Source organism: Pezoporus flaviventris, unplaced genomic scaffold (assembly GCF_033815535.1).
Source record: "Pezoporus flaviventris isolate CSIRO_AGI_PZ_B2104156 unplaced genomic scaffold, CSIRO_AGI_Pfla_v1 ptg000893l, whole genome shotgun sequence".
NCBI lineage: Eukaryota > Metazoa > Chordata > Aves > Psittaciformes > Psittacidae > Pezoporus > Pezoporus flaviventris.
The window spans coordinates 1-17,823 of NW_026893438.1; the positions used below are offsets into that span (position 1 = coordinate 1).

General features: G+C 56.7%; 1 protein-coding gene across 1 annotated transcript in view; it reads right to left on the bottom strand.

The window, feature by feature from the left end:
- Positions 1-668: 668 nt before the first annotated feature.
- Positions 669-17,823, bottom strand: part of SKIC2 (SKI2 subunit of superkiller complex) — a gene marked incomplete at its 3' end in the record, with an annotated part of 28,042 nt that continues 10,887 nt past the window's right edge. The window contains 14 exon segments of the mRNA XM_061444457.1: positions 669-795; positions 1,776-1,835; positions 1,838-1,916; positions 3,539-3,643; positions 4,279-4,407; positions 5,933-6,070; positions 7,106-7,224; positions 7,888-7,999; positions 8,685-8,795; positions 10,609-10,821; positions 12,019-12,118; positions 13,828-13,974; positions 15,395-15,501; positions 16,326-16,410. Of these exon segments, the coding sequence (XP_061300441.1) occupies positions 669-795; positions 1,776-1,835; positions 1,838-1,916; positions 3,539-3,643; positions 4,279-4,407; positions 5,933-6,070; positions 7,106-7,224; positions 7,888-7,999; positions 8,685-8,795; positions 10,609-10,821; positions 12,019-12,118; positions 13,828-13,974; positions 15,395-15,501; positions 16,326-16,410 (1,632 nt within the window).

Consider the following 17,823-nt stretch of genomic DNA (forward strand, 5'->3'; position numbering starts at 1 on the left):
TCCTACAGACCCCAATAATGGGGTTTTCCCCCCCCAATGGACCCCCCAATAGACTCCAATAATGGGGGTTCCCCCCCTCCATAGTCCCCACTAACGGGGCTCCCCACCCCATAGACCCCAATAATGGGGTTCCCCCCTCCATCCCTTCACCCCATAGACCCCAATAATGGGGTTCCCCCCTCCATAGACCCCACTAACGGGGCTCCCCACCCCATAGACCCCAATAATGGGGTTCCCCCCTCCATCCCTTCACCCCATAGACCCCAATAATGGGGTTCCCCCCTCCATCCCTTCACCCCATAGACCCCAATAATGGGGTTCCCCCCTCCATAGACCCCACTAACGGGGCTCCCCACCCCATAGACCCCAATAATGGGGTTCCCCCCTCCATCCCTTCACCCCATAGACCCCAATAATGGGGTTCCCCCCCTCCATCCCTTCACCCCATAGACCCTAATAATGGGGTTACCACCCCATAGACCCCAAAGGAACCCCCTATAGACCCCAATAATGGGGTTTCCCCCCAATGGACCCCCCAATAGACTCCAATAATGGGGTTCCCCCCCTCCATAGACCCCACTAACGGGGCTCCCCACCCCATAGACCCCACTAATGGGGTTCCCCCCCCCATAGACCCCACTAACGGGGTTCTCCCCCCATAGCCCCACCTGTCCCTGTGCTGGTTGCGGGGCCGCAGCTCCTGCAGCAGGGTTTCGGGGTTCACCTTCAGGGTCTTGGCCGTGACCCCCCCAAAATCCTCGGCCTGGAGCTGCTCCAAAGCGTGGCCACAGGGACCTGGGGGGGGGGGGGGAAGAGATTGGGGGACCCCAAAACCCCCCCCCCCATAAGGGCCAATGGAGCCCAAAGGGGATCTAAACCCCCCGCTTCTAGGACACATGGTACAGCCCAAACCCCGCCATAGGGCTCAATGGGACCCATAAGCCCCCCCTTCAAGTCCCCCCATAGGGCCCCTCGTGGGGCTCAATGCGACCCCTAAGTTCCCCCCATAGGAGCCCTCCATAGGGCTCAATGGGACCCCCAATAATGGAGCCGTGGGGTCAAGGGGGATCTAAACCCCCCCATAGAGCACCCCCCCCATAGAACACAATGGACTCCCCCAACCCCCTATAGGGCCCCCAACCCCCCCATAGGACACAATGGACCCCCCCAACCCCCCCATAGGACACAATGGGCCCCCCCAACCGCCCCATAGGACACAATGGACCCCCCCATAGGACACAATGGACCCCCCCAACCCCCCCATAGGGCACAATGGACCCCCCCAACCGCCCCATAGGGCACAATGGACCCCCCCATAGGACACAATGGACCCCCCAACCACCCCATAGGACACAATGGACCCCCCCATAGGGCACAATGGGACACCCCAACCCCCCATAGGGCACAATGGGATCCCCCAACCCCCCCATAGGGCACAATGGACCCCCCCAACCCCCCCATAGGGCACAATGGACCCCCCCAACCGCCCCATAGGGCACAATGGACCCCCCCATAGGACACAATGGACCCCCCAACCACCCCATAGGACACAATGGACCCCCCCATAGGGCACAATGGGACACCCCAACCCCCCCATAGGGCACAATGGGACCCCCCAACCCCCCCATAGGGCACAATGGACCCCCCCAACCCCCCCATAGGGCACAATGGACCCCCCCATAGGGCACAATGGACCCCCCATAGGGCACAATGGGACCCCCCCATAGGGCACAATGGACCCCCCATAGGGCACAATGGGCCCCCCCGGGCCGTACCATCGGGCACGAAGAGGCGGGTGAGCAGCAGCTCCTCGGGGAGGGGGGCATCAGGGGGCAGGGGGGGCTCCCCCCCCCCCTCGGGGGCTTCTCCGTGAGCACCAAGGTGGTGAAAACACGGCCTGAGGGGCTCTGGGTGACCTGGGGGGCAATGGGGGGCAATGGGGTAAGGGGGGGAATGGGGTAATGGGGGGCAATGGGGTAAGGGGGGGAATGGGGGGCAATGGGGGAAATGGGGGGCAATGGGGGTAAGGGGGGGAATGGGGGGCAATGGGGGGCAAAGGGGGAATGGGGCAATGGGGGGAATGGGGGGCAATGGGGTAATGGGACAATGGGGGGAATGGGGGGCAATGGGGGAATGGGGGGAATGGGGGGCAATGGGGTAATGGGGGGCAATGGGGGGCAATGGGGGAATGGGGGGAATGGGGGGCAATGGGGTAATGGGGGGCAATGGGGGGCAATGGGGGAATGGGGGGAATGGGGGGCAATGGGGGAATGGGGGTCAATGGGGTAATGGGGGAAATGGGTGGTAAGGGGGGTAATGGGGGCAATGGGGAAATGGGGGGCAATGGGGGAATGGGGGGGGAATGGGGGGCAATGGGGGGTAAGGAGGGAATGGGGGCAATGGGGAAATGGGGCAATGGGGGGAATGGAGGAATGGGGGGGAATGGGGGGAATGGTGGAATGGGGGCAAGGGGGGCAAGGGGGGGAATGGGGTTCAAGGGGTAATGGGGCAATGGGGGGCAACGGGGCAATGGGGGGCAATGGGGGGATGGGGTCAATGGGGTAATGGGGGGTTGGGTGATTTTGGGGCGTTTCTGTTTTTTTGTGTGTGTTTTGGGAGATTTTGGGGTGTTTTGGGGGATTTTTGGGTGGTTTTGGGGTGTTTCGGGGTGATTTGGGGCTGTTTTGGGGGTGTTTTGGGTGATTTTGGTGTGTTTTTGGGGTGTTTTGGGTGATTTTGGGGTGTTTTGGGGTGATTTTGGGCTGTTTTTGAGGTGTTTTGGGTGATTTTGGGGTGTTTTTGGGGTGTTTTGGGTGATTTTGGGGTGTTTTGGGGTGATTTTGGGCTGTTTTTGAGGTGTTTTGGGTGATTTTGGTGTGTTTTGGGGGTGTTTTGGGTGATTTTGGGGTGTTTTTGGGGTGTTTTGGGTGATTTTGGTGTGTTTTTGGGGTGTTTTGGGTGATTTTGGTGTGGTTTTGGGGTGTTTTGGGTGATTTTGGTGTGTTTTTGGGGTGTTTTGGGTGATTTTGGTGTGTTTTTGGGGTGTTTTGGGTGATTTTGGGGTGTTTCAGGGTGATTTTGGGCTGTTTTTGAGGTGTTTTGGGTGATTTTGGTGTGTTTTGGGGGTGTTTTGGGTGATTTTGGGGTGTTTTTGGGGTGTTTTGGGTGATTTTGGTGTGTTTTTGGGGTGTTTTGGGTGATTTTGGTGTGGTTTTGGGGTGTTTTGGGTGATTTTGGTGTGTGTTTGGGGTGTTTTGGGTGATTTTGGTGTGTTTTTGAGGTGTTTTGGGTGATTTTGGGGTGTTTCAGGGTGATTTTGGGCTGTTTTTGAGGTGTTTTGGGTGATTTTGGTGTGTTTTGGGGGTGTTTTGGGTGATTTTGGGCTGTTTTTGAGGTGTTTTGGGTGATTTTGGTGTGTTTTTTGGGTGTTTTGGGTGATTTTGGTGTGTTTTTTGGGTGTTTTGGGTGATTTTGGGGTGTTTTGGGGTGATTTTGGTGTGTTTTTGGTGTGTTTTTGGGGTGTTTCGTGGCCCGGTACCTGCAGGATGAGCCCCATCGCGTTGCGGTGCCTCCGGGTGCTCACCACCAGCACCCGCCCGGGGCTCAGCACCCGCAGCCCGGCCACCGAGTCCGCCAAGCGCCGCTGCGGGGACCCCGCTCCGGTCACACCAGAGCCCCATAGAGACCCATAGAACCCATAGAGCCCCATAGAACCCCCATAGAGACCCATAGAACCCATAGAAACCCCATACAGCCCCATAGAGACACCACAGAACCCCATAGAGACCCCATAGAACCCCATAGAGCCCCATAGAGACACCATGGAACCCCACAGAGCCCCATAGAGCCCCATAGAGATCCCATACAGCCCCCATTGAACCCCCACAGAGCCCCATAGAGCCCCATGGAACCCCATTGGGCCCCATAGGGCCCCACAGAGGCCCCTAGAGACCCCTAGAGCCCCATAGCGCCCCATAGAGCCCCATAGAGCCCCACAGAACCCCATAGAGCCCCATAGCACCCCATAGAACTCATAGAGCCCCACAGAACCCCACAGCGCCCCACAGAGCCCCAAAGAACCCCACAGAGCCCCACAGCGCCCCATAGAACCCCCATAGAGCCCCATAGCACCCCATAGAGCTCCATAGAGCCCCACAGAGCCCCAGAGCGCCCCATAGAGCCCCCATAGAGCTCCATAAATACCCCATAGAGCCCCATAGAGCTCCATAAAGTCCTCCCCGGCCCTCTCGCCCACCCCACTTCCGGTCCCGCCCTCACCATGAGCTCCTTCCGGTCCCTCCGCAACGCCCCCACGGCGTCGTGGTAGCGTTCGACGTCACTTCCGGGGCGGGGCTCCGGCTGCGCAGAGAGCTCCCCCTGCAGCTCAGTCACGCGGCGAGCCTGAGCCTGAGGTCACGTGGGGTCACTTGGGGGGGGCAATGGGGGGCAATGGGGTTCAATGGGGCAATGGGGCAATGGGGGGCAATGGGTGTCAATGGGGCTCAATGGGGTTCAGTGGGGTTCAGTGGGGCTCAATGTGGTCTATAGGGCTCAATGGGTCTCAATGGGGTTCAGTGGGGCTCAGTGTGGTCTATAGGGCTCAATGGGTCTCAATGGGGTTCAGTGGGGCTCAATGTGGTCTATAGGGCTCAATGGGTCTCAATGGGGTTCAGTGGGGCTCAATGTGGTCTATAGGGCTCAATGGGTCTCAATGGGGTTCAGTGGGGCTCAATGTGGTCTATAGGGCTCAATGGGTCTCAATGGGGTTCAGTGGGGCTCAATGTGGTCTATAGGGCTCAATGGGGTTCAGTGGGGTTCAGTGGGGCTCAATGTGGTCTATAGGGCTCAATGGGTCTCAATGGGGTTCAGTGGGGCTCAGTGTGGTCTATAGGGCTCAATGGGGCTCAATGGGGTTCAGTGGGGCTCAATGTGGTCTATAGGGCTCAATGGGTCTCAATGGGGTTCAGTGGGGCTCAATGTGGTCTATAGGGCTCAATGGGTCTCAATGGGGTTCAGTGGGGCTCAATGTGGTCTATAGGGCTCAATGGGTCTCAATGGGGTTCAGTGGGGCTCAATGTGGTCTATAGAGCTCAATGGGGCTCAATGGGGTCAATGGGGCTCTATGGGTCTCTATGGGTCTCAATGGGGTTCAATGGGTCTCAAGGATGTCAATGGGTCTCAATGGGTCTCAATGGTGTCAATGGGTCTCAATGGGTCTCAGTGGGGTTCAGTGGGTCTCAAGGATGTCAATGGGTGTCAATGGGTGTCAATGGGTCTCAATGGGGCTCAATGGGGCTCAATCGGTCTCAATGGTGTCAATGGGTCTCAATGGGGTCTATGGGTCTCCATGGGGCTCAATGGGTCTCAATGGGGTTCAGTGGGTCTCGATGGGTCTCAATGGTGTCAATGGGTGTCAATGGGTGTCAATGGGGTTCAATGGTGTCAATGGGTCTCGATGGGTCTCAATGGTGTCAATGGGTGTCAATGGGTCTCAATGGGTCTCAATGGGTCTCAATGGGGTTCAGTGGTGTCAATGGGTCTCGATGGGTCTCAATGGTGTCAATGGGTGTCAATGGGTCTCAATGGTGTCAATGGGTCTCAATGGGGTTCAGTGGGTCTCAATGGGTCTCAATGGTGTCAATGGGTGTCAATGGGTGTCAATGGGTGTCAATGGGGTTCAATGGTGTCAATGGGTCTCGATGGGTCTCAATGGTGTCAATTGGTGTCAATGGGTCTCAATGGGTCTCAATGGGGTTCAATGGTGTCAATGGGTCTCAATGGTGTCAATGGGGCTCAATGGGTCTCTATGGGTCTCTATGGGTCTCTGTGGGTCTCTATGGGTCTCTATGGGGTTCAGTGGGTCTCTATGGGTCTCTGTGGGGTCTCTATGGGTCTCTATGGGTCTCCATGGGTCTCCATGGGGCCCACCCACCTCCTGCTCGCGGCGCAGCGGGAACTCAGCGTAGCTCCGGCGCAGCAGGTCCTGAACACGCAGCTCCTGCGCCCGCAGCACGTTCAGGATCATGGGGTAGGTGAGGCGGAACTGGGACTGCAGGCGTGTGGGGCGGCCCTGCCGGGAGGGGGACACGCTAAGGACACGCTAAGAACATGCTAAGAACATGCTGACACGCTAAGGACATGTCAAGGGGTAGGGGACGCGGAACTGGGACTGCAGGCGTGTGGGGCAGCCCTGCCGGGCGGGCAACACGCTAAGGACACGCTAAGGACATGTTAACGGGTAGGTGAGGCGGGACTGCAGGCGTGTGGGGCGGCCCTGCCGGGCCGGAGGACACGCTAAGGACACGCTAAGGACATGTTAACTGTACACTAAGGACACATTAAGGACACGTTAAAGACACATTAAGGACACGTTAACGATACACTAAGGACACGTTAAGGACACACTAAGGACACGTTAAGGACACACTAAGGACACACTAAGGACATGTCAAGCACACACTAAGGACAGGTTACGGACCCTCTAAGGACATGTTAAGGAAACAATAAAGACACACTAAGGACCCGCTAAAGAAACACCAAAGACACGCTAAGGACGCACTAAGGACATGACAAGGACACGCTAAGAACATGTTAAGGATACAATAAGGACACACTAAGGACACGTTAAGGACATGCTAAGGACACATTCAAGACACGCCAAGGAAACGCTAAGGACATGCTAGGGACATGGTAAGGACACACTAAGGGCACGCTAAGAACATGCTAAGGACACGTTCAGGACATGCTATGGACACATGAAGGACAAAGCACATGTTAAGTACACGCTAAGGACAGGTTAAGGATATGCCAAGGTCACGCTAAGCGCTCGCTAGGGACACGGTAAGGACATGCTAAGTACACGCCAAGGACACAGTCACGACACGTTAAGGACACACTAAAACATGCTAAGGACACGTTAAGGACTCATTAAAGACACACTAAGCACACGCTAAGGACATGTTACAGACATGTTAAAGACACACTAAGGACATGTTAAAGACACACTAAGCACACACTAAATACATGTTACAGACACATTAAAGACACGCTAAGGACATGCTAAGGACATGCCAAGGACACGCTAAGGACACGCTAAGGGGCTCACCAGCATCATGCGGTGCAGGTCGGGCAGGTCGGGCACGCTGCCCCGGCACAGGATGATCACGGTGCCCATGGCATCGAGCCCCCGGCGCCCGGCGCGCCCGGACATCTGAATGTACTCACCTGTGGGGCAGCCCCATAGAGACCCATCGAGACCCCACAGAGACCCAGAGAGACCCAGAGAGACCCCAGAGAGACCCCAGAGAGACCCCAGAGACCCATAGACAGACTCACAGAGACCCCATAGGAAGCCCATAAACACCCAGAGTGACCCCATAAAGACCCATAGAGACCCCATAGATTCCCACAGCAACCCATAACTACCCCATAATGATCCCACAGGACCCCATAGTGACCATAACTACCTTATAGAGCCCCATAGTGACCCATATCTACCCCATAGTGACACCATAGAACCCCACAGCACCCCATAACTAGCCTGTAGTGACCCATAGCGCCCCATAACTACCCCATAGTGAACCACAGAGCCCCAGAGCGCCCCATAACTACCCCATAGTGACCCATAGAGACCCATAGAGACCCACAGAGAGCCCATAGAGCCCCATAGAGGCCCCATAGAGCCCCATAGAGCCCCATAGAGGCCCCATAGAGCCCCATAGAGCCCCATAGAGACCCCATAGAGACCCATAGAGCCCCATAGAGGCCCCACAGAGACCCCATAGAGCCCCATAGAGCCCCATAGAGGCCCCATAGAGACCCCATAGAGGCCCCATAGAGCCCCATAGAGGCCCCATAGGGCCCCATAGAGCCCCCCTTGCCCCCCACCTGGCAGCAGGTCCCGGAAGTTGTTCCCGTCGTGCTTGCGGATGGAGTCGAAGACGACCGTGCGGGCTGGCATGTTCAGCCCCATAGCGAAGGTCTCAGTGGCAAAGAGCACCTGGGGTGGGGCAGGACCCATAGAGACCCCTTAGAAACCCATAGAGAGCCATAGAGAGCCACAGAGACCCATAGAGAGCCATAGAGGCCATAGAGAGCCATAGAGATCACGGGTACCCATAGAGCCCCATAGAGCCCCATAGAGAGCCACAGAACCCCATAGACATCATAGAGACCCATAGAAACCCCATAGAGACCATAGAGCCCTATAGAGACCCATAGAGACCATAGAGCCCCACAGAGACCATAGAGACCCATAGAGACCATAAAGACCATAGAGCCCATAAAGACCCATAGAGACCATAGTGATGCATAGAGACCCATAGAGATCATAGAGACCCATAGAGCCCCGTAGAGCCCCACAGAGACCATAAAGACCCATAGAGCCCCACAGAGAGCCATAGAGCCCATAGTGATGCATAGAGACCCATAGAGATCATAGAGCCCCATAGAGCCCCGTAGAGCCCCATAGAGCCCCACAGAGACCATAAAGACCCATAGAGCCCCATAGAGAGCCATAGAGCCCCATAGAGCCCCATCGAGAGCCATAGAGCCCCATAGAGCCCCATAGAGAGCCATAGAGCCCCGTAGAGCCCCATAGAGCCCCATAGAGCCCCATAGAGCCCATAGAGCCCCATAGAGCCCCATAGAGAGCCATGCCTGCCCCACAGCTGCCCCACACGCACCTTGACCAGCCCTTGGCTGAAGAGCATCTCCACGACCTCCTTGAGCAGGGGCAGGACCCCCCCGTGGTGCACCCCAATGCCCCGCTGCAGCAGCTCCCCAATGGCCACCACCTGGGGGGACAGAGACCCATAGGGACCCATAGAGACCCATAGGGACCCATAGAGACCCATAGGGACCCCATAGAGACCCATAGAGACCCATAGAGACCCATAGAAACACCATAGGGACCCATAGAGGTGCATGGACCCCATAGAGACCCATAGAGTTGCATAGACCCCATAGAGACCCCATAGAGACTCATAGACCCCTACAGAGACCCCATAGAGCCCCATAGAGACCCCATAGATCCAATAGAGCGGCATAGAGACCCATAGCGACCCCATAAAGACCCCATAGAGACCCCTAGAGACCCCCTAGAGACTCCATGGAGACCCCATAGTGCCCCATAGAGTCCCACAGAGACCCCATAGAGACCCCATAGAGCCCCATAGAGACCCCATAGAGCCCTATAGAGACCCATAGAGACCCCATAGAGCCCATAGAGTCCATAGAGCCCCCATAGAGCTCCCATAGAGCCCCCATAGAGAGCCCATAGAGCCCCATAGAGACCCCACAGAGACCCCATAGCGCCCCATAGAGCCCCATAGAGACCCCATAGAGCCCCATAGACCCCCATAGAGACCCATAGAGCACATAGAGACCCAACAGAGACCCCATAGAGCCCATGGAGCACCACAGAGTCCCATAGAGACCCAATAGAGGCCCCATAGAGCCCCATAAAGCCCCCATAGAGACCCAACAGAGCCCCACAGAGAGCCCATAGAGCCCCATAGAGCCCCATAGATCCCCATAGAGACCCCATAGATCCCCATAGAGACCATAGAGCCCCCATAGAGCCCCCATAGAGACCCCATAGAGAGCCCATAGAGCCGCATAGGGCCCCATAGTAACCCCATAGATCCCCATAGAGACCCCATAGAGCCCCATAGTGTCCCATAGAGACCCCATAGAGACCCCATAGCGCCCCATAGAGCCCTACAGACCCCCCCGTTAGTGCCCCATAGAGACCCCATAGAGCCCCATAGCGCCCCATAGAGACCCATAGAGACCCCATAGAGCCCCACAGAGACCCCACAGATCCCCATAGAGCCCACAGAGCCCCCACAGAGACCCCATAGGGCCCCACAGCACCCCATAGAGCCCCATAGAGCCCCATAGAGACCCCATAGATCCCCATAGATCCCCATAGAGACCCCACAGAGCCCCACAGAGCCCCATAGCGCCCCATAGAGACCCCATAGAGACCCCACAGAGCCCCATAGCGCCCCATAGAGACCCCACAGAGCCCCACAGAGACCCCATAGATCCCCATAGAGCCCACAGAGCCCCCACAGAGACCCCATAGAGCCCCATAGCACCCCATAGAGCCCCATAGAGACCCCATAGATCCCCATAGCACCCCATAGAGCCCCATAGAGACCCCATATATCCCCATAGATCCCCATAGAGACCCAATATAGAGCCCCATAGCACCCCATAGAGCCCCATAGAGACCCCATAGATCCCCATAGAGACCCCACAGAGACCCCATAGATCCCCATAGAGCCCACAGAGCCCCCACAGAGACCCCATAGAGCCCCATAGCACCCCATAGAGCCCCATAGAGACCCCACAGAGCCCCATAGAGACCCCACAGAGCCCCATAGAGACCCATAGAGCCCCATAGAGACCCCACAGAGCCCCACAGAGACCCCATAGATCCCCATAGAGCCCACAGAGCCCCCACAGAGACCCCATAGCACCCCATAGAGCCCCATAGAGACCCCACAGAGCCCCATAGATCCCCATAGATCCCCATAGAGACCCCATAGAGACCCCACAGAGCCCCCATAGATCCCCATAGAACCCCCCCCAGCTCCCCACCTGGGGCAGGCGTCGGTCGGGGGCCTTGAGGCGGGCGAGGCAGCGCTGGAGGAAGAGGCGGCTCCGCTGGCGCTCGCCGGGGGTCAGGAGCTCCGTGGGGCCCAGGGCGGCGGCGTGGGCGTCGCAGCGCCCGCGCGAGAACGTGAAGGCCACCATGGGGAGCTGCCCCCGAGCCTGCAGCAGCCCCAGCAGCGCCTGCCACAGCCCCCGCTCCTGGGGGGCAGGGAGAAAGGGGGGGGTTAGGTCGCAGGGTCTGGAGAGGGCGCTATGGGGCGCTATGGGGTGCTATGGGGTGCTATGGGGCGCTATGGGGTGCTATGGGGTGCTATGGGGTGCTATGGGGCGCTATGGGGTGCTATGGGGTGCTATGGGGCGCTATGGGGTGCTATGGCGCTATGGGGCGCTATAAGGCACTATGGCGCTATGGGGGGAGAGGGGGGAAGGGGGGGTTAGTTCGCAGGGTCTGGAGGGGGCGCTATGGGGGGCTATGGGGCACTATGGGGCACTATGGGGTGCTATGGGGTGCTATGGGGTGCTATGGGGTGCTATGGGGCGCTATGGGGGGAGAGGGAGGAAGGGGGGGTTAGTTCGCAGGGTCTGGAGGGGGCGCTATGGGGGGCTATGGGGCACTATGGGGCACTATGGGGTGCTATGGGGTGCTATGGGGTGCTATGGGGCGCTATGGGGGGAGAGGGAGGAAGGGGGGGTTAGTTCGCAGGGTCTGGAGGGGGCGCTATGGGGTGCTATGGGGGGCTATGGGGCGCTATGGGGTGCTATGGCGCTATGGGGCGCTATGGGGCGCTATGGGGTGCTATGGGGCGCTATGGGGGGAGAGGGAGGAAGGGGGGGTTAGTTCGCAGGGTCTGGAGGGGGCGCTATGGGGCGCTATGGGGCACTATGGGGCGCTATGGGGCGCTATGGGGCTATGGGGTGCTATGGGGCGCTATGGGGCACTATGGGGTGCTATGGGGCGCTATGGGACTCTATGAGGCGCTATGGGGCGCTATGGGGCGCTATGGGGGGAGAGGGAGGAAGGGGGGTTAGGTCGCAGGGTCTGGAGGGGGCGCTATGGGGCACTATGGGGCGCTATGGGGCACTATGGGGTGCTATGGGGCGCTATGGGGCGCTATGGGGTGCTATGGGGCGCTATGGGGGGAGGGGGAGAAGGGGGGGGTTAGTCCGCAAGGTCTGGAGGGGGTGCTATGGGGCGCTATGGGGCGCTATGGGGTGAGGCGGAGGTGGGGGGGGAACCCCTTTAGACCTCCACTCCTTCAGGGGGCGCTATGGGGAGAGCCTCCCCCCACCTTTATACCCCCAGTCCTCTAGGGGGGTGCTATGGGGTGAGCCTGACCCATAGCGTGACCCACAGCGTGACCCACAAGTGCCCCCCCCCCCCCACGCCCCACAGACCTGTCCCGGGGTCATTGACGCCATCGTGGGGTGCTTGGCCCCAAAGTTCTGCCCCACTTTGCTGCTCTGCTGCTTCTTGGCCTCCACAGCGGCGTAGTAACTGTGGGGCAGGAGAGGGGGGTCGGTGGGGGGTCCAGGGGGGGTCTATGGGGCTGGGGATAGGGGGTCTATGGGGGGTCTATGGGGTGCCTATGGGGGGGTCAATGGGGTGTCCATGGGGTGTCTATGGGGCTGGGGATAAGGTGTCTATGGGGGGTCTATGGGGTGTCTATGGGGGAGTCAATGGGGTGTCCATGGAGTGTCTATGGGGCTGGGGATAGGGTGTCTATGGGGGGTCTATGGGGGGGTCAATGGGGTGTCCATGGAGTGTCTATGGGGCTGGGGATAGGGTGTCTATGGGGGGTCTATGGGGGGGTCAATGGGGTGTCCATGGAGTGTCTATGGGGCTGGGGATAGGGTGTCTATGGGGGGTCTATGGGGGGGTCAATGGGGTGTCCATGGAGTGTCTATGGGGCTGGGGATAGGGAGTCTATGGGTGTCCATGGGGTGTCCAGGAGTGTCTATGGGGCTGGTGAAAGGGTGCCTATGGGGCTGGGGATAGGGTGTCTATGGGGGGTCTATGGGGTGTCTATGGGGGAGTCAATGGGGTGTCCATGGAGTGTCTATGGGGCTGGGGATAGGGTGTCTATGGGGTGTCTATGGGGGAGTCAATGGGGTGTCCATGGAGTGTCTATGGGGCTGGGGATAGGGTGTCTATGGGGGGTCTATGGGGTGTTTATGGGGGGGTCTATGGGGGGGGCAATGGGGTGTCCATGGGGTGTCTATGGGGCTGGGGATAGGGTGTCTATGGGGGGTCTATGGGGGGGTCAATGGGGTGTCCATGGGGTGTCCATGGGGTGTCTATGGGGCTGGGGATAGGGTGTCTATGGGGGGTCTATGGTGGGGTCTATGGGGTGTCCATGGGGTGTCTATGGGGCTGGGGATAGGGTGTCTATGGGGGGTCTATGGGGTGTCTATGGGGGTGTCCATGGGGTCTCTATAGGGTGTCTATGGGGTGTCCATGGGGTCTCTATAGGGTGTCTATGGGGTGTCCATGGGGTCTCTATAGGGTGTCTATGGGGGGGGTCTATGGAGTGTCCACGGGGTCTCTCTCTATGGTCAGTGGGCCTCAATGGGTGTCAATGGGGCTCCATGGGTCTCAATGGGTCTCTCTCTATGGTCTCTATGGGTCTCTATGGTTCACTACGGGTCTCTATGGGTCTCTATGGGTCTCTACGGGGTCTCTATGGTCTCTATGGGTGCCTATGGGTCCCTATGGGACTCTATGGGTCTCTATAGTCACAATGGGTCTGTATGGGTCTGTATGGGTCTCTATGGGTCTCTACGGGGTCTCTATGGTCTCTATGGGTGCCTATGGGTCTCTATGGGTCTCTATAGTCTCTATGGGTCTCTATGGGTCCCTATGTGTTCCTATGGATCCCTATGTTCCCTATGGCTCCCTATGGGTCCCTATGGCTCCCTATGTGTCCCTATGTGTCCCTATGGGTCTCTATGGGTCTCTATGTGTCCCTATGGATCTCTATGGGTCCCTATGTATCCCTATGGCTCCCTATGTGTCCCTATGGGTCTCTATGGCTCTCTATGTGTCCCTATGGGTCCCTATGGGTCCCTATGGGTCCCTATGGGTCTCTATGGCTCTCTATGTATCCCTATGTGTCCCTATGGATCTCTATGGGTCCCTATGGCTCCCTATGTGTCCCTATGGGTCTCTATGGGTCCCATGGGTCCCCCGGGTCCCCCCGTGCTCACCCCTGTGTGTTGAGGGCCCCGTGTGCATCCAGCAGCAGGAAGAGCTGCTCGCGGCTGCGGGGCCCCTGCCCCGTGTACAGGAAGTGCTGGAGCGGCACCGGGCGGCGCTGGGTGCTCAGCACCCGCAGGCACCGCCGCTTCGTGCGGCTTTGGGGGGGGACACGGGGGGAGGACACCCGAATAGACACAAATCAGAGCAAAATCGGACAAAAACAACCCAAAATCGGAACAAAACAGCCCAAAATACATCAAAATCGGGCCAAAATACCCCAAAATCGGACCAAAATATCCCAAAATACCCCAAAATCGGACAAAATACCCCAAATCGGAACAAAACAACCCAAAATACCCCAAAATCGCACCAAAACACCCCAAAATACATCAAAATCAGCCCAAAATACCCCAAAATCGGACCAAAACAACCCAAAATACATCAAAATCAGCACAAAATACCCCAAAATCGGACCAAAACAACCCAAAATACCCCAAAATCGGACAAAATACCCCCAAATCGGACCAAAATACCGCAAAATCGCACCAAAATACCGCAAAATCGGCCCCAAACAACCCAAAATACCGCAAAATCGGACCAAAATACACCCAAATCGGACCAAAATACCCCCAAATCGGACCAAAATACCCCAAAATACCCCCAAATCGGACCAAAATACCGCAAAATCGCACCAAAATACCCCAAAATCGGAACAAAATACCCCAAAATACCCCCAAATAGGACCAAAATACCGCAAAATCGCACCAAAAAACCGCAAAATCGCACAAAAATATCGCAAAATCGGCCCCAAACAACCCAAAATACCGCAAAATCGGACCAAAATACCCCAAAATCGCACCAAAACACCCCCAAATCGCACCAAAATACCGCAAAATCGGCCCCAAACAACCCAAAATACCGCAAAATCGGAACAAAATACCCCCAAATCGGACGAAAATACCCCAAAATCGGACCAAAACACCCCACAATACCCCCAAATCGCACCAAAATACCGCAAAATCGCACCAAAATACTGTAAAATCGACCCCAAACAACCCAAAATACCGCAAAATCGGACCAAAATACCCCAAAATCGGACCAAAATACCCCCAAATCGGACCAAAATACCCCCAAATCGCACCAAAATACCGCAAAATCGACCCCAAACAACCCAAAATACCGCAAAATCGCACCAAAACACCCCAAAATCGGACAAAAATACCCCAAAATACCGCAAAATCGCACCAAAATACCCCCAAATCGGACCAAAACACCCCAAAATCAGCACAAATACACCCAGAAACACCCCACTGCCCCACTGCCCCATTACCCCATTGCCCCCATTGCCCCCCATTGCCCCCATTGCCCCCCATTGCCCCCATTGACCCCCTTTGCCCCCATTGCCCCCCATTGCCCCATTGCCCCCCATTGCCCCATTACCCCATTGCCCCCATTGACCCCCTTTGCCCCCATTGCCCCCCATTGCCCCCTTTACCCCATTGCCCCATTGCCCCCCATTGCCCCATTGCCCCCCATTGCCCCCCATTGCCCCCCACTGCCCCACTGCCCCCTTACCCGACCCACTGAGCGAACTCCATGGCGTTGGGGATGGTGGCGCTGAGCAGGACGAGCTTCACGTGCTCGGGCAGCATGATGAGAACCTCCTCCCACACCACCCCGCGCTGTGGGGCAGACCCATAGAGACCCACGGAGACACATAGGGACCCATAGAGACCCCATGGAGACCCATAGAGACCCATAGAGACCCATGGAGACACATAGAGACCCATAGAGACCCCATGGAGACCCATAGAGACCCATAAAGACCCACGGAGACACATAGGGAGCCATGGAGACCCATGGAGACCCATAGAGACCCCATAGAAACCCATAGAGACCCATAGAGACCCCATGGAGACCCATAGGGACCCATGGAGACACATAGAGACCCCATGGAGACCCATAGGGACCCATGGAGACCCATAGAGACCCCATAGAGACCCATGGAAACCCACAGAGACCCATAGAGACCCAATAGAGATCCTATAGAGACCCCATAGAGACCCACGGAAATGCATACAGACCCACAGAGACCCCATAGAGACCCCATGGAGACCCCATAGAGACCCCATAGTGACCCATGGAGACCCCATAGTGACCCCAATAACCCCAATTGTGCCCCAAAGAAACCCCCAATAACCCCCATAGGGACCCCAATGAGATCCCCCCCAGCCCCATAGGACCCCCCTAACCCCACAGGACCCCCAATAACCCCCATAGGGACCCCAATAAGAACCCCCTCAACCCCATAGGACCCCCAGTAACCCCCATAGGGACCCCAGTAACCCCCATAGGGACCCCAATAACCCCCACAGGGACCCCCATAGGACCCCCTCCAGCCCCATAGGACCCCCAATAACCCCCATAGAGACCCCAATAACCCCCATAGGGACCCCATAGGACCCCCCCATAGCCCCATAGGCGCCCCATAGCGGCCCCCCCTCACCTCAGCATCATTGATGTAATGGACCTCGTCGAAGATGACCCATTCCAGGTCCCGGATCACATCGGAGCCGTTGTAGAGCATGGAGCTATGGGGCAGAAAGAGGGGGTTTGGGGGTATTTGGGGGTATTTTGGGGTATTTTGGGCTGTTTTGAGGTGTTTTGGGGTATTTGGTTGTTTTTGGGGGTATTTGGGGCCGTTTTGAGGTGTTTTGGGGGTATTTGGGGGTGTTTTGGGGGTATATTGAGGTATATTTGGGGTGTATTTGGGGCTGGTTTGGGTGTATTTGGGGCTCTCTTTGGGGGTATTTTGGGGTGGTCTTGGTGTAATTTCACATAGTTTGGGTGTATTTTGGGCTTTTGGGGTGTATTTTGGGCTTTTTGGGGTGTATTTTGCTCTGGTTTGGGTGTATTTTGGGGTGTTTTGGGTCATGAGCAGGCAGGAGGCCTCTGGGTGAGTTTTGGGGTGCTTTATGTGTATTTTGGGCCATTTTGGGTTATTTTGGGGTGTTTAGGGTGCATTTTGGAGAGTTTTTGATGCATTTTGGGGTGGTTTGGGTGTATTTTGTGCTGGTTTGGCTGTTTTGGGGATATTTTGGGCTGTTCTGTGGGCATTTTGGGGTGATTTGGGTGCATTTTGGGCTGTTTGGGGCTATTTCAGGGTGGGTTTGGTGCATTTTGGGCTGGTTTGGGTGCAGTTTATGCTGTTTGGGGTGTATTTTGGGTGGTTTGGGGTGTATTTTAAGTGGTTTGGGGTGTTCTGGGTATATTTTGGGGTGATTTGGGTGCATTTTGGGCTGTTTGGGGCTATTTTGGGGTGGTTTTGGTGCATTTTGGGCTGTTTTGGGTGCATTTTGGGGTGATTTGAGTGCATTTGGGGCTGTTTGGGGTTATTTGGGGCTATTTTGGGGTGGTTTTGGTGCATTTTGGGCTGTTTCAGGTGCATTTTGGGCTGTTTTGGGTGCATTTTGGCGTGTTTCAGGTGCATTTTGCGCTGTTTCGGGTGCATTTTGGGGTGCTTTGGGTGCATTTTGGGCTGTTTGGGGTGCATTTTGGGCTGTTTGGGGCTATTTTGGGGTGGTTTTGGTGCATTTTAGGCTGTTTCGGGTGCATTTTGGGCTGTTTCAGGTGCATTTTGGGCTGTTTCAGGTGCATTTTGGGCTGTTTCGGGTGCATTTTGGGCTGTTTTGGGTGCATTTTGGGCTGTTTCGGGTGCATTTTGGGGTGTTTCAGGTGCATTTTGGGCTGTTTCGGGTGCATTTTGGGCTGTTTCGGGTGCATTTTGGGCTGTTTGGGGCTATTTTGGGGTGGTTTTGGTGCATTTTGGGCTGTTTCAGGTGCATTTTCGGGTGATTTGGGTGCATTTTGGGCTGTTTCGGGTGCATTTTGGGCTGTTTGGGGCTATTTTGGGGTGGTTTTGGTGCATTTTGGGCTGTTTGGGGCTATTTTGGGGTGATTTGGGTGCATTTTGGGCTGTTTCGGGTGCATTTTGGGCTGTTTGG